The 25,724-nt window shown below is 42.8% G+C and overlaps 1 protein-coding gene across 12 annotated transcripts in view; it reads right to left on the reverse strand.

Moving 5' to 3' along the window:
- Positions 1-17,540: 17,540 nt before the first annotated feature.
- TANC2 (tetratricopeptide repeat, ankyrin repeat and coiled-coil containing 2) overlaps positions 17,541-25,724 on the reverse strand; it is a 497,877-nt gene continuing 489,693 nt past the window's right edge. For all 12 annotated transcript variants that reach the window (XM_077252678.1, XM_077252680.1, XM_077252679.1 and 9 more), the window contains 2 exons: positions 25,221-25,321; positions 17,541-25,105 (listed from right to left, as the gene is read on the reverse strand). In XM_077252678.1, coding sequence (XP_077108793.1) covers positions 23,179-25,105; positions 25,221-25,321 — 2,028 coding nt within the window. In that variant the 3' untranslated portion in view covers positions 17,541-23,178. The remainder of the gene's footprint in view (positions 25,106-25,220; positions 25,322-25,724) is intronic.

The raw sequence follows: 25,724 nt of genomic DNA on the forward strand, positions 1-25,724 counted from the left end.
CACAAAGTTCTTTTTGATTTGAGGATACCTGGTATTCTTGATCTGTCCAGACCCCCTGAGTAACGCTGTTTCCCAGGTGAGCTCCCCACCCCGTGGGACTGGCGTCCGTGGTAACTATTTGATGTACATCTATCACCCACGGAACCCCCTTTGATAGATTGTTGGAATCCAGCCACCAGTGTAGGGAACGAATAGCGTCTGAACTTAGAGTCATGCGATCTTCCAGGCGTCCCCTTAGTGTAACCTGATTTCTCAGGACATCCCACTGGAGGTCTCTCGTGTGGATCTGAGCCCACTGTACTGCCGGGAGACAAGCAGAAAGGGACCCTAGTAGAGACATCGCTCCTCTTAAGGTCATATGAGGATTTGAGCGAGCTCCAGACACAATGCTTAGTATTTTTTGTTTCTTCAGGTCTGGAAGGCGACATTCCTGTAAAACCGAGTCCAGAGTTAGGCCCAGAAACTCTTGCACCATAGTCGGTTCTAGTTTTGACTTCTGGAGATTTTGGAGCCAACCTAATTCTATTAGAGTTTTTATCACTCTGGTGCACTGTTGGCGACAATGTTGGGCTGTATCGCTGACAATCAGGAAGTCGTCTAGGTAAGGTATTATAATAACATCCTCCTCCCTTATATGGGCCATCATTTCAGCTACCACCTTGGTGAAAATACGGGGTGCTACTGAAATGCCAAACGGGAGGGCCTTGTACTGATATTCCTTCACTACTCCCTCCATGACTACTGCTAGTCTGAGGTATTTCTGTGAGTTTTTGTGGATGGGGACGTGATAGTACGCGTCGCTGAGATCCAACACTACCATGAAACAATTTGGAAACAGGTTTTTTATTGTAGATCTTATCGATTCCATTTTGAATGTTTGATTCTTTACATAGCTGTTTAATCTCCGGAGATTTATTATTGTGCGGAAGGAACCGTCCGGCTTTGGGATCAGAAATAGTGGGGAGAAAAAACCTTTCCCTCTTTCCGGTAGCGGAACTTCCCGGATCACATCTTTGGAGATGAGTTTCGAGATTTCTAGTTCCAAGGCCTGTTGTTGCCGCCATGAAGGTTTCAATGGAGTGACCACATAGTGTTGGGGAGGAAGGGTGGTAAAGTTTAATTGAAGTCCCATTTTTATTAGGTTTAAAATCCATGTATTGGAAGAGATTTTTTCCCAGGCCGGAAGGTATTGAGACAGTCTCCCTCCCACCCTGGGGGAGGTGTCACTTAGGGGCTTTTTTATTTCTGGGGGAGTTGCCAAAGAGGAAGCCCCTGTCTCTATTTCTCCCCTCCTCCCACCTGTTCTGTTCTTTAGGGGGGCGTCTGCGGAAAAATTTCCTGTTCCGAAAGGGCCGTCTGACATATGGTGGGGCCAGGTTAGGGAATCCCTTCTTTTTATCCCCTGCTTTTTGTAAAATGTCATCTAGGGCTTCGCCAAACAGAAATTTTCCCTCACATGGGATTGAGCAAAGTTTTTGTTTTGTTTGTAGATCGCCTGGCCAGTTTTTCAGCCACAGCGTTCTACGAGCTGCATTGGACAGGGCTGCTGATTTTGAAGTTAGTTTTATAGAGTCCGCCGAAGAGTCAGCCAAAAAGGCTGCCGCCCCCCTAATCATGGGAATTGATTCAATGATTTTTTGTCGGGATACTCCATCCCTTAACTGTTTCTCCAGATTGTCTAACCAAATCATTAAAGATCTGGAAGTACATGCGGCCGCTATGGCAGGTCTTAAACATCCCCCTGCTGACTCCCAGGCCCCTTTTAGGAAAGTGTCGGCTCTTTTGTCTAGGGGGTCTTTTAGCGTACCCATGTCCTCAAAGGGCAGAGCAAATTTCTTTGACGCCTTAGCGACTGCCACGTCAAGTTTAGGGGCTTTATCCCATGCTGTAGAGTCATCTTCCGCAAAAGGATATTTCCTTTTAAGGGAGGGTACAGATGAATTTTTCCTTTCTGGCTTCTCCCACTCCTTTTTAATTAGGGCCTGCACATTTTCATTAAGCGGAAAAACTCTGCTTTTTTTCTGGCCCAGGCCGCCAAACATAATGTCCTGAACCGTTTTGTCCGGACGTGGGTCTACAACCCCCATTGTAGATCTTACAGTCTTTACCAGGGCATCTATTTCATCTAAGGGGAAGCAGTGGCGGCCTCCACTCTCAGAGTCTGAGGAGGAGGAGGAACCTTTCTTGTCTGACACATCCTCACCAGAGCTAGAAGGATCAGAATGAGACAGGGAGACAGGTGTTCTCTCCTTAACCCCCTCCCCTTTAAGGGATTTGAATGCTGTTTCTACCTCTGATCTTATTACCGAGCGTAATTCAGAGGCAAAACTGGGGGTTTCTTCACAGAGGACTTGACCTATACAGGAACCGCATAGTTTTTTTTATCCCAGCTCTCTGACAGGGGTTCTCCACATAAGGGGCAGTCTCTATGTTTGTTTTTTTCCGTTTTTTTTTCTTGCCTAAAAAACAAACGGAAAGGGGGACCCTAATTATTTAGTGAACTTTCACGAAGATCACTCACCCATCTTGCGCAGCTACAAGTACCAGTTCTGGAGGAGGAACGGGATCTTGAATGAGACCCGAAGTAGAAGGTGTCGGCTGGCTGGACATATTGGAGGCTTTACTCTGCGGCGTAGAATGGCTCCTGGAGCGGGTACTTCGGGTGCCTGCAGAGGTCCTTCCGCCCGACTTGCCCTGGTGGTGACGCTGCTGTTGCTGCGGCGGTGGCTGTAAGGGCTGCGCCGGCTGGAGCTGCTGGTTGCTGTCCGCCATAGTGGGACTGCATGCAGCGACAGGTGCTCTCACAGCTGTGGTTTTTAAAAAGCGCGCTGATCACCCCTCCTCCAAGCTGCTTTGCAGGGAAGCGCTGGTCCCCAGTGCGCATGCGCGCTCCCCGGGACCCGGAAGTAGACGCATCTATATCCGGTGCGGCGGCCATCTTGGTGCTCTCACACACACCAGGCCGCCGCTCCGGACCAGGCCTCTCAGCAGAGGCACGCCGGGTCCCTAAAGCTCCTACCCCGATCCGGGGAGGCAGCGGCACTTCCCTCCGCTCGCTCTGCAGCCCCATCGGACCCAGAAGCGGCGGCGTCGGACACCAAGCCAGCGGTGACAGGGGCCTCCCCGCCGTCAAACCTCCACTGGTCGGCTCCGGATACAGGTACCGATCCTGAGGGTTCCCCTGTCAGGGACAGGAAACAAAACTGAGGCAGGAGAGAGGTACCGCCCTTTTATCCTGTAGGTTTCCTGTCCCTGAAGGGCGGATTCCATCTCTCTGGTAGTGCTGTCATGGGCGACTGAGAAATATTAATTTTGTTGTCAAAATAAGTTGCTGATAATTTTTTACCCTTCTAACTTTCTATCAAAAAAATTGTTTCAAAATTGGGCTGATGTAAAGAGCATGTGGCGGGGGTCGTGGCTTAACATGGCCGAGTAAAGAAGTGTTTTCTGCTGCACCTAACCACTATCCACCTTGCAATCTGTTCCAATACCTCAGCATGGGCAAATCAGCTGTTAAAAAGGCGAGGACCCGGTCCGCCACCTGTTCTGCATACCTCCCCAGGGTGATATTGAGCCTTTTCTCCCCAAGGCTCAGAGAACGGATTGAGCATCATCTCTGCCATCTCCACCTTTGCCCCCTGGAACAGAGGGAGTCAGGAGGACCTCACACACAGGGCGCAGCTTCTGCACCGGAGCCGGGGCACAAGTCTTCATTCATACCGTGAGGTAACTGAGGAGAGAGAAGGGTCTCCGGCGACATCCGGAAGTCCCAGCTGAGCAGAGCCCAGAAGACCCGGCGCCATTAAAAGATGGCCGGCCACCGCAGCAGTCCTGCAAGGTGTTACAAGCAGCGAGCAGGAGCTGCCAGTGTGTCGGAGCCACGGGCTGCCTGCTGTACCCGCTCTGACATGCTATGTGAGGGTGCTGGATCACACAATGAGGACATGAAGCAAACTGGGATACGAGGTGAGCAGAGGATTGATCACTTTAATCACATAACAACGGGCCAGCAATTTCAGGGGGACACACAGTCGTTGGGAAGCCCCACTTCTATGATTGGTGAGATATCTGGCTGTGCCTAAAGCACTCCACACCAGGAGTCTCCTCATGCTCCCCTCCCCACAAATTCCTTATATATCTACTGAGGGATCAAGCTTGCCCACCTTAGAAGGAGGAGAGCAACAGTGGATGAAGGCCCTGGATGAGACTCATCCTGCTTCCCCATCAAGATGGTCACATCAGCACATTCATCAGAAATGCTATAAACAATGTGGGCACTACTTCTTTAAATGCTTTGGACATTTTAAGGGGTATCATTTCTCCTTATGGAGAGTGACATACCATCTCTGGCTTGTCAAGGTAAGGAGGCTTATTTGCCGTACAATGCTCCTCTGGGAATTTAAATATGCAAATTGCCTCTTCTGAGAAAAAGAGGACTTAACTCTATAGCGCCACCTGTTGGAAGTAGCAACAAGTCACAATCAACCCTTTAACGAGTCGTGCAATATGACTTAGGATAAAAGCCAAATCAGTATCTCAATTCGCAGACACGGTGTTTCGGGCTGTTGGCCCTCATCAGTGCGAAGCATGAGAACTGATTTGGCTAGGTGAGAGGCTCTGGACTGGGGTCTAAGGGGTATCGTTTCTCCTTATGGAGAGTGACATACCATCTCTGGCTTGTCAAGGTAAGGCTTATTTGCCGTACAATGCTCCTCTGGGAATTTAAATATGCAAATTGCCTCTTCTGAGAAAAAGAGGACTTAACTCTATAGCACCACCTGTTGGAACAGGTGGCGATATAGAGTTAAGTCCTCTTTTTCTCAGAAGAGGCAATTTGCATATTTAAATTCCCAGAGGAGCATTGTAAGGCAAATAAGCCTCCTTACCTTGACAAGCCAGAGATGGTATGTCACTCTCCATAAGGAGAAACGATACCCCTTAGACCCCAGGCCAGAGCCTCTCACCTAGCCAAATCAGTTCTCATGCTTCGCACTGATGAGGGCCAACAGCCCGAAACACCGTGTCTGCGAATTGAGATACTGATTTGGCTTTTATCCTAAGTCATATTGCACGACTCGTTAAAGGGTTGATTGTGACTTGTAGGATTGCTACTTCCAACAGGTGGCGCTATAGAGTTAAGTCCTCTTTTTCTCAGAAGAGGCAATTTGCATATTGGACATTTTACCAATTCAATAACACACTCAACCCTCTGTAGCTATAGCTACATTGTGCAGGACATCAGAGCGATGCAAGCCTGATCTTTGAAACTCCACAACATAAAATGAATCACTACCCCTCCAATACACCTATGGTAATGACAGGCCTGTGTTTTTAGCAGATTTACAGGCTCTTCTCCAGACAATCCCAACTAAAAGTGACATTTCAGCCCTGACTTCTCAGGTGGTGGCAGAGTGTAAACAGCAGTTTGCACAATTTAGGTCCGATCTCTCCATCTCTTAATTCTAGAATTGATGTAATAACCCAAACTCAAGAGCCCAATGTGTCACCTATACAGGTCTTACAGGACACTGCACAAGCAGTCCCTACAACTATACTCACTTCAACAAATCTTCGATGATTTAGAAAACAAACAGGAGAAATAATCTCCGCATCAGAGGATTACAAGAGTCACTCAGTACTAAAGTTATCCCATTTTTTCAACCTTCTCAGATGACTCCAGGAACCCTAATAGAAATTGACAGAACGCACAGAGCCCTGTTCCCCCCATACCCAGATGCATCTCGCCCCAGGGACATTGTCTTGTCCATTTCTAGGTCATTAAAGAATCCATTCTTCAAGCTGCAAGGAGGAAGGCCAATCTTACATACCAAAATAAATCTATCAGAATTATGCCCGATCTCTCGCGTCATACCCTAGCACAACATTCAACGCTTAAACCCTTGCTGGATATCCTGCAGGAAAAAAAAAAAAAAGATTCCCTTTCGATGGGGTTTCCCCCTCTCTTTGGCAGTCAAAAGAGGATCAAAGTCATTTTTTTTCACTCACCTGAAGATCTACCGACATTTCTATCCAGTTTGGATTTGCCTAAAATTGTTATACGCCATTGGTCCAACTTTAGGGTTTAATTCAGCTTGCCCTGGAGGCGAGCAAGGAACACCTAGTGGTCCTTCCATGCATTCATTCATGCGACTCTTCATTTCATCCAGGCCTACCTCCTGGAATGGGGTGCCTGGGAGCTGGTTGCCATCCTCCTTCCGAGTATCAGGATTCAAGCAATACTGACTCTTAATTGCCCACTGTAAAATAACATACAGGACCACCTTTGCTTTTCATTTCCAAGGAACCTTTGGACTCTGGACATATGATGCCCATGCCATGTTTACATCCGTTAGGTTTAAATCGCCGATTGCTATTATTATCACTTTTTTTTTGTAGCAAATGACTTAAGGATTAGCTTATATATGATGTTTAGCTTTTGTAACCCTCATATAGGGTGGAAGCCTCTGACGTGCTCAATGCGGGCTCGCATACTCACGGTTTGAATTGTTTCCTACATAGTCTTCTTTGCAGAGGCTTTTCCTCTGTTCATGTTTGTTATTTCTTTGGTTAAGATTTTTTCCTCTCTAACTTTTCCTTCTCTGTATCTCCTTGACCATGAGGACAAGACAGTTTGGCCATCTCACATGATATCTATAGATGAAGAGTTTCATATTGGATATGAATGGCAGACCTAAATATCGCTTCTTTGAATGTGAAAGGATTCAACACACCTGAAAAACAAGCACAAATCCTTCACAATTTTCACAGGAGAAAGGTACATAATGTACTGTATGTTTCAAGGAGACACACTTTAAGAGGAACCATGCTCCTAAAATTAGACACAAATATTACACATTTTGGCACTTTGCTCATAACCCTGAATCTTGTTCAAAAGGAGTTGCTATGGCAATTCACAAATCGTTAACGCATCCGGTCATCAACTGTGTAGTAGATAAGGAAGCAAAGTACAGTATATTATCTTAGTGTTAGTTATAAGTGGCCAGTTATTCAAAATCATAAATGTTTCTACTCCTAATCAGGAACAAGCCAATGTCCTTGATAAGGTAGTAGACAATGCCCTCCCCTTAATCCAGGGTACTGTAGTATTTTGTGGGGACCTAAATGTTACCCTTGACCCGTGTTAGATAATTCTAAAAGTAGATCGCAACTTTCTTATGTGGTTATCAAGCATATCAGGAGAGCCTTTTTACTAATGCAGCTTTATGACATTTGGAGGCTCCAGCACCCATCAGATAGGGATTATAGTTTTTACTCCCATCCACATGATTCATATAGTAGGTTAGACTATATTCTCCTCCAACAAAATACCTTACCTTGGCTTTCAGATTCTTCTATTGGTAACATACTTTGGTCGGATCATGCCCCTGTATATTGCTCACTAAAAGTACCATCCCTTACCAAAACATCAGGGTCTTGGAGTCTCAATGAGTCGTTATTAGATACATTATGTGCCACGGACATACAAGCCTCCATCTCTAACTTTATTGTTGATCACAAAAATGACACAGCCCTCACAATTAAATGGGAAGCTCTCAAGTGTGTACTTAGAGGGGTATTTATTAAACAAGGGTCCTGAATCACTAAAGAGAGAAAGTCACTAATTTGGAGTTAATTTGTAGAAAGGCACTCTCCACTGGAACCCTCAAAGACCTTCTCAAAGCAAGATTAGAAGCTAAAAAGTTACTCATTCTTCATGTAAATGTTTATTTCAGCTAGGTCAGACTAGGTTCTACGAGTTTGTTAACAAACCAGGAAGAAAGCTAGCTGAAGCCCTTAATGCTAACAAGACCCAAACAAATATACCCAGTATTAAGAATACTCAAGATAAATTGGTTCATACCACCCCAGAAATTGCAGCTGTCTTCTATTCATATTATTCAAAGCTATATAAGTTGCCTACATCTGCTCTACATACGGGAAATTATATTAATACATCTACCCTCTCCAAAAAATTGGAAGATGAAACAGTAAAAATCCTGGAGATCCCTTTTCACATCAAGAACTAGAAGTCTCTGTTCATGATCTCCCTGGTAATAAACGTCCAGGGCCTGATGGTTTTACAGCTGAATTCTATAAAGTAATTTTTGAACAATTATCCCCGTTAATATTACAATAGTTTAATTCCATATCAAAGTCTACCTTCTTTCCTCCTCATTCCACAACAGCACATGGAGCAGTCATTCCCAACTCATGTAGTAGCTATATGTCTATATCTTTGTTAAATGTAGATTTAAAATTATATGCCAAGCTTTTGGCCAATTAACTTAAATCCCATCTTCCTCACTTACCGTATTTTTTGGACTATAAGACTCACCGGACCATAAGACGGACCTAGGTTTTAGAGGCGGAAATTTTGAAAAAAAAAATTGAAGCAAAAAATGTGGTCAATTATATACTTAATATCCCCATCCTGATACACATGGCCCCCTCATCCCTACCCTGGTATGCATGGCTCCTTTATCCCTATCCTGGTATGCATGGCCCTCATCCCCATCCTGGTATGCATGGCCAACTCATCCTTTTCCTGGTATGATTGTCCCTCACTCTCATCCTGGTATGCATGGCCCCATCAGAAAACTTTGAAAACAAAAACATTACACTTACCTTCCAGACGCTCCCTCGCAATATCTTGTTCCAATGCCAGCAGCTGCTTTATGCTTGTAAGCAGCGCATGGAAGGGGCGTTATGCGCTGCTTGTAAGCTGAAGGGCAGCTGCCAGAATACTCACTGCTCTGCACGTCGGGACTGTGTGCGCAGAGAGCAGTATTTATTGCTCTTTAGTAGCGCAGTGTCAGCTGGAGCCTTCCTGCAGCTGCCAGCGGTCACGTGTGCCGCCACTTATCAGAAATGAATATTCACCGCATTCCACTCCCATGGGCGTGGAATGCAGTGAATATTAATATCTCTTTAGCAGCGGACACAGGAGTTAGCTGCAGCAGCCGGCTCCCCTCTGTGTCCCTCTGCTCCGCCGCTACCTCTCCCCCACCACAGCCAGAGCTGGTACATCCAGACTATAAGACGCACCCTCCATTTTCCTCCACATTTTTGGAGGAAAAAAGCATGTCTTAGGCTAAGTTCACACGTTGCAGAATTGCCGCGGAAATTTCCGCGGCAATTCTGCGCCTCCTGCCGCGGGTATATCGCATGCAGAATTAGCATGCATATACCCGCAGAAAACTAGCGTTTTGCAAGCATAATTAGCTTGCAGAATGCTAGAGTTTTCCAAGCGATCTGTAGCATCGCTTGGAAAACTGATTGACAGGTTGGTCGCACTTGTCAAACATAGTGTTTGACAAGTGTGACCAACTTTTTACTATAGATGCAGCCTATGCAGCATCTATAGTAAAAGATAGAATGTTAAAAATAATAAAAAAAATAAAAAACATGGTTATACTCACCTGCAGACCTCAGCGGCGTCCGTTCCTATAGCTGTTGTGCGGTGAAGGGCCTGTGATGACATCACGGTTTGTGATTGGTCACGTGACCGGTCACATGCAGTCTCGCGACCAATCACAAGACCATGACGTCATCGCAGGTCCTTCACCGCCCAGCAGCTATAGGAACCGAAGCGGCAGCGTGCAGCGGAGAGGCCGGAAGACTGCGGGGGACATCGAAGGTGAGTATATCGCTATTTTTTATTTTAATTCTTTTATTTTTACCAATTATATGGTGCCCAGTGCGTGGAGGAGTCTCCTCTCCTCCACCCTGGGTACCAACCGCACATGATCTGCTTACTTCCTGCATGGTGTGCACAGCCCCGTGCGGGAAGTAAGCAGATCAATGCACTCCTATGGGTGCAGAATCGCCGCGATTCCGCAATTTTAATGAACATGCTGCGTTTTTTTCTGGAATGCGATTCCGCTCAGGAAAAAAATGCAGCATGTGCACAAAAAATGCGGAATGCATTCTGTTACATAGGATGCTTAATGGTAGCGTTTTTTTCGCGGTTTTATAGCGTTTTTATAGCGAAAAACCGTGAAAAAAACGCGAAAAATATGCTACGTGTGCACACAGCCTTATAGTCCGAAAAATACAGTAATACACTCAGACCAGGTGTGTTTTATACCAGGAAGGGAGGTGCGAGATAACACTTTGAAAACAATAGGTATTATTAATCATGCATCGAAAAACCCATTTAATGATCTTGTCATTTGATGCAGAGAAGGCTTTTGACAGGATCTCATGGTCTTCTCTCTCTCAAACCTTGAGTCACATTGGTTTGGGTCCCTAACCTAAAAAAATCTTAGCCCTCTGCCCTTCCCCCTCAGCCCAGGTCAAAATTAACAGCTTTGTATAAAGAATGGTACTCGACAAGGTTGCCCCCTCTCCCCAATGTTGTATATCCTGATAATGGAACATCTTATGGAGGCCATACATGCTAATCCTAACATACGGGGAATCAAGATAGCTCAGAGTATAAGTGTTTTGCATTTGCGGATGACCTGCTAATTTATCCAGCTAATCCACATATCTCGCTCCCTTTTCTGATGTCTGAGCTGGCACATTTTAGTAGATGGTCCAATTTTAAAATCAATCTCAAAAAATCTGAAGCCATGTTTCCCTACCCTTGCAAGTGGTGAATGTTCTGAAATCAAATTTTCCATTTAAATGGCCCTCAAATAATCATATTAACTACTTGGGCACCCTTATTTTGGCTGACTTATCAGAGTTGTTTGACTTGAACATTGGCCTTTTTTGTTCAGATTGAAGGGGGATCTTAATTCCTGGAACCGTGGAGAGTTCTCCTGGTTTGGCTGGGTTCACATCCTCAAAATGACTATTGCCTAGACTTTTGTATCTACTACAAACTATCCCGATATATATTCTATCCTCCTTCTGGAGGAAGGTCCAACGTAAGTCCAGTCAATTTATTTAGTCAACGAGCCATCCAAGAATTTGTAGCACTGTTTTGGTGCTAGGTTTGCCGGACTGCAGAACAGAGGTGTCAAACTGCATTCCTCGAGGGCCTCAAACCATGAGTGTTTTCAAGATTTCCTTAGCATTCCACAAGGTTCTGGAATCATTCTGTGCAGGTGATTAAATTATCACCTGTGCAATACAAGGAAATCCTGAAAACATGACCTGTTTGCGGCCCTTGAGGAATGCAGTTTGACACCTCTGCTGCAGAAGATACAATTTTGCATCCGTCCACCCATGCAAGAATTTTAGATCTTCTGCACTGCAGACAATCTAAACTGTGGGTGCGTATGGCCCATGAGTCTCGTCATACACCAGTTTCCACTCTACCATGGACGTGGCCTATTTTGGCCCGAAATAATATCCCTATTCCACTTAGACTCAGACAAACACTCAAAACTGTCCACATTCATAGTATAAAGGGAATTTTAACTGACCCATTAGGACCGTTATCCCCAATTACAGATGACCCAAAATAACCATCCGGTGTCTCCTCAAGCCCTTTTTTTGGGTAGTTCTAAGTAAAAGCCACTTGCGTCTTTGTCATGTGGCTCCTGAAGGTATATTGGTTCTCCTCTCAGTTATTTTAGATGATCGTCCACGGAAAGTGAGATATTTTGAATATATTCAACTAGGGCATTTTTTCTCTACATTTGCCAGTCACTTAGGATGGATGCGCCCCATTTCTTCGTTTGAATCTGTGTATGGCTCCCGCTAACCCTGTACATGCAATCTCAGATATCTATAAGCTTCTATTGGATAGTGATCCGGATAAGCTTCCCCCTTTTTGTAGAGCGCGGGAAAAGGAGCTCCATCAATCCTTTACAATATAACAATGGTATGTTTCCATCTCTCTCATAAATCTAATATAGCCACTAAAGCTCAGAAAACTAGTTACAAAATAGTGTCTAGGTGGTATCATGTTACTTTGGTCTTACATAAATGGTTCCTTGGAGTATTCAACTTGTGCTGGCAATGTGGGTTCGATGTTGCACATAGATGGGCGTGCCCAGCCTTGGCGGCCTTCTGGGAGGGTGTTCTTAAAGCAATTAAGGAAATGAAGTCAATCCCTGAAAGCACGGAAGCAATTTTACTATCATGTTTCCCATGCCTAGGAATGTTTTCAAGAAATATTTATTGAGGCACATTCTTCAGGCCGCTAAGGTGGTAATACCACGACAATGGAAATCATTTGACCCGCCTTTGCTAGAGGAATGGTGTGGAGAGGTGGCTGGAGTTCACCGGATGGAATCCCTGATAACCCATATGCAAACGGCAGCTAACAGAATGGTTGCAAAACGTTTTCATTGGGAATCCTTCTTATCCTCACCAATGTACCAAAATATGCTAAGATAATTTCTACCTTATTCTTCTACGATATTTGATATACCGGTATCATAGTACATACTCCGTCTGCCTCAGTGATTTGTCCTTGTTGTCCCTATCAACATTTCTTCTTTTCGCTTTTCCTTCTTGTTATTTAGTTTAAATAACAGGTTGTCAATTATATTCTGCAATCTACTGATGAAACCATATAGAGTTGCTTGATTTCTTGTAACTAAACAATTCTCTATTGAAGTAGCTAACATGCCATATAGTGTGTTCGTTTGAACCTGTTGATCTGATTCTTTCTGTTGTGTATTAGAAAATCAATACAAGTTTTAAATGAGAAAAAAGTTATTGTAAAGAACATATGTGGCAACTGCTTTATATTAACTAGTTTGTGTGATGTAACTACGGTATCTGGTTTAGGGGCATAAACATTAAAAATTTTGAAAAAATCCTAAATTTTCACCAAAATTCTGATATAAAATAAACGCAAACAAATATCGGCCTCAATTTACTACTGAGATAAAGTACAATGTGTCACAAAAACCAGTCTCATAATCAGAGGGATCCGTTGAAGCATTCCAGAGTTATTACGTCAAAGTGACACTGGTAAGAAATGTAAAATCTGGCCTGGTCACAAAGGATAAAACAGGCTCAAGGATGAAGGGGTTAATGTCACATTCCCTTTATTACCATCCATTGGAGTGCATTTAAAAGATTATTAGTGGAGTAATTACATATTATTTTGAGAAGCATGACATTCATAGAAGACACGAGTTTTGACAAATCAGGAATGTTCATTATTGTAGCAGAATTCACTTTGGCGTCTCGCCAGGTTGTTCACATTTATTTTCCATGCGTATGGGAATTGTGTGACTGTTACCCGGGTGGAAATGTGCACAGGAAGGAAAGTTGATCATACACAATAGCTGTTGATGATACCGTTCTTTGGCGGATAGCCATATACCGCAGCGACCTGATTTTTTTTTAACTTTAATAGCAAACGCTAATAAACAGTTATCAAACACTTCCTATATTACTTACCTTTTGATGAATCAAAGGATCAGATGGGTTAAAAAAAAACAATCTTTCTGACACAAGATGTGAGGGGACAGTCAGTGAAGCCTGCACCAAATAGCACCTCTGGAGTACCGCAAGACCTTATTAGACACCTTTAAGAGTATATAAATGCTAAATGTAAAAAAAAAATGTATTATGGAATTTTATATTTTTCTGTGTTTCTGTTAATTTGTAACTTTTTTTTCAGTGTTCTTTTGGCAAAAGTGTTAGAGAAAAAGTAATGAAACTTTGCAAGTGTGCAACCTTTTTGCAAAAAAACAAAACAAAAACCCAATAACACTATAAAAACTTGTGTTTAACCAGCCCCATTAGGACTGTGTAAGCCGCCTAAGTGTAAATGTAATTTAATGAGCAACAAATATAGAATTGTTACTGGGAATCAGAAACCAATAATGGTTGCTTAATTCAACCGTGCTAACGCCTACATAAAAGAAGCATTTCATTTATAAAGTTATGTTACTTATACACTTGGGTCACAACAGAGCTTTCTTCTTTTTGGATCCAATCCTAGACTTGGGAGCGATCAGGCACACTGGATTCTTTCAATAAATACTGATGGAAATAAATTGATAGAAATTTTTTTTAATATGATTAAAATTTGTAAAAATTCTGTAATCAACAGAAACTATGAAAAATATGTATGAAACAATGTATTCATTAATTCTAAAATAGTAATATTTCATATTTACTGTTTTGAAGGTAGAATTAGCCGATCCATTCTTACCGACTTAGGGCTAGTTCACACGGTGCGTTTTTTTTCTGCGTGTTTTTTTTTAAGGGTAAGAAAATGCTGCATTTTACAGTACTAGCCAAGTGAATGAGACTTCTCAAATCTCATGCTGCTAATAATTTCCTCCCAGATTTTAACCATTAGGCCACGTTCACACGTTCAGTATTTGGTCAGTATTTTACATCAGTATGTGAAAGCCGAAACCGGGAGAGGAACAATCAGAGGAAAAGTATAGCAGAAACACATCACCACTTCTGTATTTTTTTTACCCACCTCTGTTTTGGAATGAGCCTTCTATAAATCCCATCCACTTTCCGGGAACTGTAAAACGCTGTGTTTTTGATGTAGTGAATATGCAGCATAGAAAACTCACCGTGGCACACAGCCTAAGGGCCCTTTCACACGTCTGCTTAAAAAAACCGTACACCTGAGATTGTCCATTTTTACTATCAGTGTGTTTTTTTTGTTGGCCATCTGTGTGCACCATTCGTGTGTCATGTACCGGAATAGAACGCAGAATAGAAATTACAAATTTTTTTTATGTGTTCAAGATATTTAAAAATATATAAATAGATATCCGTGGCGAACGAGGGAAAGTGTCTTAGTTTAATTTATGCGTGTATGTGATCTTTTCAGGTTTCCATTCGATAGACTACATCAGACCGGTGTAGGATAGACATATATTTTTTTTAATACAGTGGTGAGCCAGGCAAAGTGTCGGGGAGTGTTTATTTCAATAAAGTATTTTGTGTGTGTTTGCTTTTTATTATTGGGTCAGTAATGGGGGTGTCTAAAAGACATCTCTCCATTACTAACACCAGGGCTTGATGTCAGCTGTGTTTTGGGGCAATTTACAGCTTTCATCAACCCCAAGCACCATTACCTCGATTGCCAATGCACCAGGACATTAGGAAGAGCCAAGGTGAAGCGCCAGAATCGGCACATCTAATGTGATACTCCACTTCTGAGACGGCTGCGGGCTGGTATGATGGGAAGGGCCCAATAATAATGGGTCTTCCCAGCCTGATAATATCAGCTCACAGCTGTCTGCTTTACCTTTGCTGATTTCAAAATGAGGAGGGACCCCAGTTTTTTTTTTCCCATTTATTAGGTTAATACGAAGCTGTACAATAGACTCCACATGCCAGGCACTAAAGGGTGCCATGTTATAATGTGTTGTGGGGTTGTGAAATTATATATGTGACATATCTATCTATATTTCTATTTATCTATTATCTTTGTATCCAGGTGAATGAACACGTAGGTGGCCTGCGCTGCTGGAGTAAATTAATTGTTCAGAAACGATGGTGAAAAAACGGCTTTTTTTTTCAGAATGCATTTCGTCGTCGTGCTGGCGTCTTTTTCAAGTGAAAAGAAAAAAAAACACAATCTTGCACATCTTTATCATATAAAATTGGTAATTTCATGAATTTATTCTATTCCCGTACATCAGATGGAAGGCCTACGGATGTCATCCATGTGTGGTACGTGTTTACACGGACCCATAGACGTTTACTGGCCTTTCTCATCCATCCTGCTGGTAAAAAACAGATATGTCATCATGTGGGTCACTTGGTGTGAAAACACGGACATCTGAGCAGCCCCATAACTTATGATGGGTATGTATAAAAACGGATGCCACACATACCGCAGAAATGTATGTGTGAAAGGGGCCTCAAATGCATTTTTTTCCCTTCAAATCTGCAGCATGTCAGTTCTTTCAGCTTGTAGCTTTTTTCACCCTTTCAAATGAAAAATACACAAGTAAAACTGCATCAAAAACGCACATAAAAATGCATCAACCTGTCACCACTGTGGTTCTTTGTGCAGAAAAATCTTCTGCAAGTGCTTAATGTGTTCACGTACCCTTGGTCTTCATACAAAATTTCCCGAGACTTCAAGGCCCTGTTCAGGAGTTAAACTCAATGTAATCCCTGAAACCATTTTTGTGGTGAGATGGCATGGCTCTGCCCTACAAGACCTGTACTACATAGTTCACATTTTTCTGGCAGAATTATTTTCTTACTGTTGGAAGACGTCACTTAAGATGTTACATAACCATTATCTGCACATAATCTTCTCCACATCCTGCAGCAACCTCTTATCATTCGGTTAGTTGTAGTTATTTCTGAAAACGTATCGAGAGATTTTTCTATTTAAAGAGAATCTGTCATTAGGTTTTTGCTAATTCATCTGAGAACAGCATAATGTAGGGAAATAGACCCTGATTCCAGCGATGTATCACTTTCCTGGCTACTTGCTGTAGTTTTCATAAAATCCCTGGTGTATCTGCTGCAGCTTTACCAGTTCTCTGAATGAAGAACTCTATATAACTCCACACACTGTGCATAGGCAGAAACCAACCAATCAGTGGTGGGTGTGTTGTTAGACTACATGAGAGCAGGTTCGCTAGTCCTCTAGGTTACCAAAGATTTTACTAAAACTACAGGAAGAAGCCCAGTAAGTGACATATTGTAGGACTTTAGCGTCTCTACATCACACTGATCTCAGATTAGACTGCAAAATCCTGGTGACAGATTGCCATTAAAATTTGTTAGAAAAAAAAGTTACCTCGAATACAACAAAAGATCCATTCGCAAACCAGCTCGTTTTACATCCATCAAAAACCGACGCTTTTTCCTCCAATGTGTCATGCGTTTTGCATCCATTTTGTTTCATAAGTATTTAAAAAATTGTCTGGCCATTTTTTTCATTAACACTTGGCAATGGATCAGTTCAAAACTGAAGTAAAAAGGATGTTTTTAGTTTTTTATTCATTTTTGATGGATCTCCATAAACTTGAGTCTGACTTGCAAAAACGGATCACAATAGGACTTGCTCCAAATTCTCTAAACTCGGTGGGTGAGTGTGCTCTTCATTTAAAAAAACGGACGCACACAGATAAGAAAAACAAATGTGTGAATGCAGCCTACGGATATCCTTAGGTGCTTTCTCTGGTCACTGAGCTATAAGGTCATAACACGTGAAGAGCCCACACGGACTTGCATACAAGCATATTCATTTGTATTCCATCCGTAATAAGGTGGAAATTCTAATTATAAAAATGCAGCATTTAAAAGGGTTTTCCACTTTCAGGAAAGTGGGCCACAAACTTTGTAAAATACCAAACCCAGCAGGTACATGCCCCCCCAGAGGCCAGAACTGCTGCTCCTGCCAACAGCGCGTCACCACTGTAGCTAAGCTCAGATGTAGTGCCAAGGTTGACGGCACGCATCAGAGATCAGTGCATAAACTGGCACTATACCTAGGGAGAGCGAGTACTTGACGAGTTTGGTATGTTCTGTGTTTTACAAAGTTTAGGACCCACTTTCCTGAAGTGGATAACCCCTTTCATAGAGTAAAGAACATACAAGAGGATCAAATACAAATCACATATGGATGCGTCAGTCAGTATGTCGTTCATACTGCCTCTATTTTTTGTAAAACTCCTTTGTAGTTCAGTTTCTGGCCTAGAACACAATCTAGCTCTAGTATTGATCAATCAAGTCCAATTTCATCAGTAATTCGTCAGTATCGCGGGTCCATAGTATAGACTGTTGGCAAGAGTGAAAGAGGCTTAACGGCTTACTCAGGTCTGACACCATGAAGAAAGTGGCCACCACGAGAAGTGCCACCGGGTATTGATCGTTTTCTGACAATCACGACACGCAGATAGTAGTTTGTTTTCAAGTGTAATTAACCATTTATAAATAAGTACATTTTCTCTTTGTCTCATACAGTTTTCTTATTAAATTTACAATTAAAGTCTGTATAGAGAAGGTGAATTTTAAAGGGGGGGAGGGGAGGAAAGACTTTTCACATCTATCTCACATCTCACATGTACAGACAAGAAAAAACAGAGCAAGCAAATACAGTGTAACTGAGAAAAAAAAAAATCAAAGAAAGAATAAAACCCAGGAGTGTTGAATGGAGGATGAAGTGGGTATTTTAATACCCAGCACCTTGAGTGCACCTCCCACCTCCTTTGCCATCAGTGACCGCTCTGCGCTGCATCGCAGTACATTCTGGAAGCAAAGGAGAGTTAATCAACAAATGAACAGAAATAAAACATACATTTTTTTGTCTTTTTTTCTTCACTTTTTTTCCCCCATTTTATTCTTATTTACAAGTTTAGTGCTCAAATCAGTGCTCCCCCCAGAGTCTGGGAGAGAAAGTGGGGTCACTGCATAAAAGAAACAAACAAAAACCAAAAAAAAAACAGACAAAAGAAACAAAATGTTTAACGGAAGAAAAATATTTAAAAAATGCAATAACCCCTTGACCTAAGCACCGCACAAAATATATATATATATGTATATATATATATATATGTATTTTATATACATATATATTAAACAATGGTTGTGTTCCGTATATTGATAAAGAGAACGGACCATGCATTGAATAAATAAATACACTGTACAGAGAAGAGTCCTTCTGACTTGGGGTTGAGAGGGCCGTGGGAAGGACGCCCCACACCCCTCACAAGGTTCCTTCAGTTTTTCTGATGTGTGCAATACAGCCGCAGCATGGAGGAGAAGGCAAGAGGGGTGTGCAGAGAGGAAGAGCAAGGGGTGGAGCGTTGGGGACGGCGTAGCCTGGGAGAATTTAAAAAAATAACTAGGAGTAAAACCAAACAATGTGATATGGACCTTGTGTGCAGTGCCATGTGCCTACAGTGAAGGCAACTCACTCTCCTACTTCAAGTAAATCATGCCCACTCTCACAAGCAATAAGGTCTGACTAGAGTAAAATATTTAGGGAATTATGAAAAAAGGACCCTGCCACAACCATGAAAATCCCTGAACTGTGAACTCTGAGGGCTTCATCTACTATAGGGCCATGAATACCCAAAAGTGCAGACATGTTCTCACATGGGGGTTACTGCGTGTATTGCTGTCAGCTGCACTCACGATACCTTCCTCCGACCTATAGGGAAAGTTATTATATGGTCACCAACTCACTGCCTAGAATTGTATGCATCAGGGAAGGCACCAAATGGGTTTTTTTTCCTTAAAGTAAGAAGATTAAAAAAAACTACTACCAACTAGCAAATGGAAGCCTGTTATGTACTGATAAGTGGTCCACGTCCATCACCCACGGCCAGGATGGGAGCCCTGCAAACCACATACCTGTTGGAATGGTCAACACTTTTTCCAATTTGTAAGCCGGGTACCACATCAACGTTACAGCATGATGCATGCGTTATGTAGTGCCAGGTCTACCGGATTCCGGTATGCAGGGCTCCCGTCCGGCCACCACGGACTACTTATATGGCTGCCGGACCACGGTCTTGGGAATTGATTTGGTCATCTCTGCTGCTAACTCTAGGTTACATAGTGGATACTCTTCAGTTTTTTCATCCAGATTTGCAGTTGGAAAGTCTGCAACCTATAACAGCAAAATAGATATTTTATGAAATCTCATCCAGAAAAATAAAAATCTACAGTGGAAGATGTGAAATCTCAATCTGCGCAAGTCAATTTAAGATGCAGATTTTTACAGTGGATTTAGCTCATTTGCAAAGCGCGTGGCAAATCTGGCAAGGCAAACAACAAGCAGATTTTTGTGTGAATTTAATTTGGATTCGAGGAAAAATCCGCAGTGAAAAATTTGCATGTATCAACGTACCATAAGACAAAGTCCCGTCTCCACAAAAAAAAAAACAGTACCCCTAGACCCGTGCCAATCTGTGCCATTCCATGTGATGAAAAGGGACGAGAACTCCAAAAAAGCTGGGGGGTTTTAGGGGTCTCTTGCTTTTAGACAAAATCAATTTGTGGCAAAGACGGTGACAGACTGGACTTACAGGTGGCACTAGAGAACCAGCTTTCTACCTTTTGAAAGAGCTAATTTGCATACTTTTTTCCCCAGGGAGCATTGTGTGATCTATAAATGTATGTATTTTCAGCTCTACTACATGCCCCAAGTGTAGATGGATAAATTCCCATTCTAATTGGGAATCCATGACAAGCGTTTGTTGTTTTTATTTTTTTTATTTTTGGGTGGGTAATATTTGTTATAACCCCCAAATTCAATGACAAATTTGCAACTGTTTTACCTTCTTCTTATGTCTTGCAAGCAAAACGATCAATTTTAATCCCTGCCAGAGAACACGATAATCAAAAAAATAGATACGGTATATATTGAATTTAGTAAGCAAATCTTGCCAGAAAAGTTGCTGCCAGACAAGTGTTTGCCATATAACACTGAAATATTGCAGTATGCTGTGATTTGCAGCACAAATCGGATGTCATGCACCCATTCATGTCTATGGGCGCGTTGAAATCATCAGACTGCGCTCAGACATACTCGATCCTATTCTCTCAGAGGAGAGAATATACGTTCGGGTGACTCCAGCCTCAAAGTGACAACCAATAAGGTTTCGAAAGAATATCGGCTGCAGAAAAAAGCCAATATTTGTGGAAATTAAAAAATTAATAAGTGTCGGCATCTGCTGCTTTAATGTTTTGGGGAGGAGATAATCATTTGGTGCGTTCCCCCTTTTATTCCACATACAATTAAATGACAGGTTACTTCCTTTTACCGAGTGTGATCAAGGGTTTTCCACCCCATAATTTATGAATGGAGAGTGACAATTAGACTTATCCCATAAAGTCGGACAATAGAAGTGTTTTTATTATTAGATCTTCCTTCTTGTAGAAAGCGTCATCGCGATGCGGCCCTGCAGTAAAGATGCCCTGGAACACATAAGCCCTTCTTGTTGAGCCTCTTATTACAGGCAATCAAGAACGGAGAACCTGCCGCTGTCTGTGGAAAGGTAACCAGACACCTGAGAACATTGGTGTTTGCAAGCAGAAAACCATGATGGGGTTGTAGCTGTATCTACTGCATGATGATGACTGCATGTGGCGCTTTCATCATTTGTTTATGCATCAAGTCTGGGCAAAATATGTCTGATTCATCTAAATAATCACAACTAAATCCACGCCATCTGTCCATGTGTACCTGTCCTAGGACACCTTGCTGCTGGAGAAGTCCAGGATCTTGAGTCACAAACCCATTTCTTTCAAAGGCCTGATTCAGTCAAGGTCTATAAGTAGACAGAAAGGAAAGGAGCTGCCAGTGCCCATGAGCACGCCGCAGCAGCCCCTCACCCGCTGTCTCTGGTGAAAGCGTTTTCCAAGAAATTTATGCCATTTATTTCTAATTGACATTGTGTGTTTAGCACAGATTACATTTTGTGATTGAGCCCATCATGTACCAGTAGGTAATTTTTCACTGCTCAGCTTTGAGTTTCGCATACTAAGGGCCGATTTTCTGGCCGGAAATTTAACTGCATATTTTAATATCAGCATTGTCAAAGTTATTTTCTGAAATCTTACCCACAAGCTTTGGAAATAATCCACAGCCTAAACTGACCTGTCGATTTAAGCTGTGAATTATGACTTAGGATTTCACGCACTGCAATGCAAATCCCCATAATTTCAGCAACCAATTTGCACCATTTCTTTGGATGTTACTGTGTGCACTTACTCATAAGTTTAAAGCTGGGAAAAGAAGTATCGCTTCTCCTTGCGGAGGGCGACATGTTAAGCATGTCGAGGTGAGGAGATTTAAAGCCGCAATGCTCCTCTGGGAAATATGCAAATTGTCTCTTCAGAGAGGAAGAGGACTAGAACTCTAGTGCCACCTATTGGAAGTAGCAATCCTAACAGTCAATGTCAACCCTTTTCACATGACTTAGGTTTTGCTTTTATCCTAAGTCATGTGACAAGACTCCTTAAAGGGTCAACATTGACTGTTAGGATTGCTACTTCCAATAGGTGGCACTAGAGTTCTAATCCTCTTCCTCTCCGAAGAGACAAGCTGGGAGAAAAAACACATTGGACAGCTGTTGGACAACTATCTCTTCCAACTGTCCCATATACATGAGCACTTAGCACAGCTGAGTGTTCATGTATTTTCAAAGGGCAGAGAAGAGAAAGCCACTGACAGATAGCTATGGCAGCAGCTTTTCTCACCTGAAAACAAATTGGCTGTTGAAATTCCCCCCTACACATCAGATCTCAATGAAAATCAGTTAGATTTGGCCAACTTTTATCGAATGTGTATGGGGGCCTAGAGTCACATTTAGTATCCAAAGACTAGCACCTCCCGTTAACCAAAGATTGCTATAAGCTTCTATGTAAGTTGGTGTCCCTGAACCCCAAAGCATTTAAGTCTTGCAGACATATGCCCATCTCTAAATGCAGCCTAGGACTTGAATCAGATATTCCAGGTAAGCGATGCAGGAAAGGAAAGTTGTGTGCCCCTCTTCCCTGTTGGTGTTGTTTTAGGAGGAAGATGCTCTACATCTTCTCTATTTAGCATGTATGACCTTAGACACAGCTATAAAGTGGATATCTGATTAGTCCATATAATTTTCTCAATCTCGACGGAATCTGTCACCAGAAATCTATTTGGAGACGTTTAGTTTGTCTTTATTTCTGATGCCAATTTGAAAGACTAGGGTTTGTAAAACAAGATCCAAACTGAGTAAAAACATTAAAAGAAAAAAAAAAAATCACACTACATGTACACAGTTAAAAAGTCTGTTATGGGGTAATTACATGTATGTTTAATGTTACAATGCGGAAATGTATAGAGCCCTTTGTTTACCAGGTTTCCAGATCCTTATTGTGCTGCAAGTGGCCTTAGAATTGGGTTTCCCTGTTCCCACATGCAGGGTAATAAGCAAGCCTCAAGCACATCGCCTGCTGAAGGGATATCACATGGAGAGAACACAATTTTGCTCCAACTAAGAGGGGGCTCAGTCCTGGAAGAATATCCTAGTGACCTAAGTGCAATTACTCAAAATTGAAATATAAAAACCCAAATTCAATTGGGCAGTTGAGAAAGCAAAGTGTCCATAAACATAGTCTGGGGACCCAAAGTGTTCATAGCACAATCTAAAGTACTAAAAGACCAGCTCTACCCAATGGGATAGGTCAGAGCAGGACACTAAAGTATAGGGACCGAGTGAGGAGTCCTAAGAAGAGTTGCTCAATTACCACCAGGTTTTTAGGGAGGTATTCGTACAGTGAAGGAAAAGAGTTGTATCGGAAAAGAAGGGAATAGGGAAAGGAAAGTATATTGTCCTACACGTTCGACTCCACAAAGGGTCTCTTTGGTTTGATGGGCGAAGTCTGGCCCTGCCGAGAGTCCCGAGACAGCTGCCTGTACAGGTTGTCCTGGTAAGCCTGTGCAACAGGCAGTGTTCTGGCCACCTTGACATCAGGATAGGAGGAGGCCTGTGTGACCCTCTCCAATATGTCCCCTCGAGAGCCATTAGCAAGCACACCGTGCGGACTATAGTAATCGTCTTCAAGCAGGTGCCCATTCTGTGCATTGTTGGTTTTGTTATAAAAGGCGATGTTGCTGATCGAGGAAGGGGGACTGAAGGATTCTTGTTGGGGCAAGATGCCAGGAGATGTGGGACTAAGAACAGTGTCAACAGAGGAGACAGCCCATGTCCGACTCTGCTGATGGTGGTGGGGGTGGGGGTACTGTTGAGTCCGTGCTGTCTTGTCAATTATGCCCATGAACGGGGTGGTCCTAGAGCGTGTTGGCTCACTGGGGTAACTTCCTTGGGGTGGGGACACAGGAGACAGCTCATCACAGAGTCTCTCATAAGCTGGCTTAAGTGGGATCTCCATCTGTTGTATAGATGCAGATGGTCGGAAAGTAGCAGAGAGGCTGGAAGAGGACGAAATACTGTTACTAGATGGAGAAAAACGGAGTCCTACACTTTGCGAGTGTAACAGTGGCCTTGGAGTAGGTGGATGTGACTTGATTTCCCCAGGGTTAATACTCACAGGCCTTCGTATAAGATGAGAAACATCTGGAGAACCTAGTTGGCTGGACTGGCGCTCAAGATCCAGCTTGGTGTGACATACTGGATAATAAGAGGCAGACTGACTGCGCCCTATTTGAGGAGTCTGGTTATATCTCATGCCACCTCGATAGGCTGAAGTTGGGCGCTGGGGTATGTCTTCCTTGGCAATACCACCATGCTGGCAAATAGCTCCGGCACTCAAACTAGCCTGCACATGCTGCATTGGACGTCCATCAGCTATAAGACCACCAAGAGAGGCTTGATATACTAATCGGCTTTGACTCATCTCTCCAGAAGATGTCTGGTATTTACTTGCCATACCATGTGCCACCTGTCCATATGTACCTCCGGGCATTACTGCACTAGAGTGCACTGCAGAACTGGGTTGGTTGCTACGTACTATTTGTGCCTTAGCTGGCTGCAATCTGTGTGCAGGTTGTGGAACTGGAGTGGGAAGCTGTGACATTTGGAAAGACCTCTGAGATATCTTGGACAGTGGAGACTTTGGTCTTCCAGGGTGCTGACTTACACATGGCTCTTGCTGATATCTAACTGGAGAACCAGATTGTTGTCTATACATACCAATAGTTTCACTAGGAGGGCTAGCTCTATACTGGGGGACCCTCCGTAAAGGGGAAGGTGGTGGGCTTGGATAGTCCATGATCTGACCACCTACAGGAGGTGGACTAAAGCGGTAGGAAGAACTCTGATGTGCAGGGGATGTTTGGGGAGGACTAGGGCGATAGTGCGAGTTCTGGTGTGTTGGAGAAAGTGATGGAGAGGTGGACTGATAGCCTTGCCGTGTGGGAGAACCAACAGAGCTATTTGATCTGAAGTCAAATACTTGATGTGATCCTGACATATAGGCAGAATCCCGATGTGCCGGAGACTGAGGGGGACTTTGCATGCCTGGAAGGCCCTGACATTGTCTTCCATCACTTTGTAACCCTACAGGAACACTGTCTAAGTCCTGTTCCAGGTATTCTTCCTCGTAGAGGTCTTCCTGTGTAGAGTCAATGTCCTCATTTTGTACTTCTGGTTCCGGCTCATCTTGAAGCTCCTGGACTTCCTCCTCTTGCTGGAGTTGCCTGCATTCCTCTTCCACTCGCATAAGAAGCCGCTGGATTTCTCGATTGTTAGGGCAGAGCTGGATTGCTTCATTCAGGTCTTCCAAAGCAGCTGTAAATTGTCTTTAAGATAAATGTGAAGAAAAAAACTATAATAATTAGACTAAAACCCAAGAAGAACCGAATGTACAGGTCATCAAAGTCAGATGTGATTGGTGTGGATCCAGTTCGGTCTTACCTGCTACTCCTTTTGGCTCTGGCACGAGCGTAGTACGCCTCATATGACTTTGGTTTCAATTCCAGAGCCTTGGTGGCAAATTCCTCTGCCATTCCAAAGTCCTGCAATATCAAACAGGTTATGAGAGCAAAGTCTTTCCATAAAGATACAGAGGAGAGCAAAAAATTCAGCACATAAGGAAATATGGAAGAGAGAATCAAAGGAATACAAAAGCATACTTAACTCCTAAAAACCTGAATAAAAAGACAAAATAACTTTACAAACCATAATAGAGAGGGCAGGGGAAACTAACACAGAGAAACAGACTACATTAACAATAAATTAAATGTATGTTTTAATTTTTGCTTTTAAAATTCCTTATGGCAAACAACTAACTTAGATGCAGCATAATGTCTCAGTAATGCAATACATAATGTTGGTGTACTGGGAAGGACATCTAGGTAAATTATCAAGTAGAACCATTTTTTTCTACAAGGATCTGTAGCTACATAAGACCCACATTAA

Source organism: Ranitomeya variabilis, chromosome 4 (assembly GCF_051348905.1).
Source record: "Ranitomeya variabilis isolate aRanVar5 chromosome 4, aRanVar5.hap1, whole genome shotgun sequence".
NCBI classification, from domain to species: Eukaryota; Metazoa; Chordata; class Amphibia; order Anura; family Dendrobatidae; genus Ranitomeya; species Ranitomeya variabilis.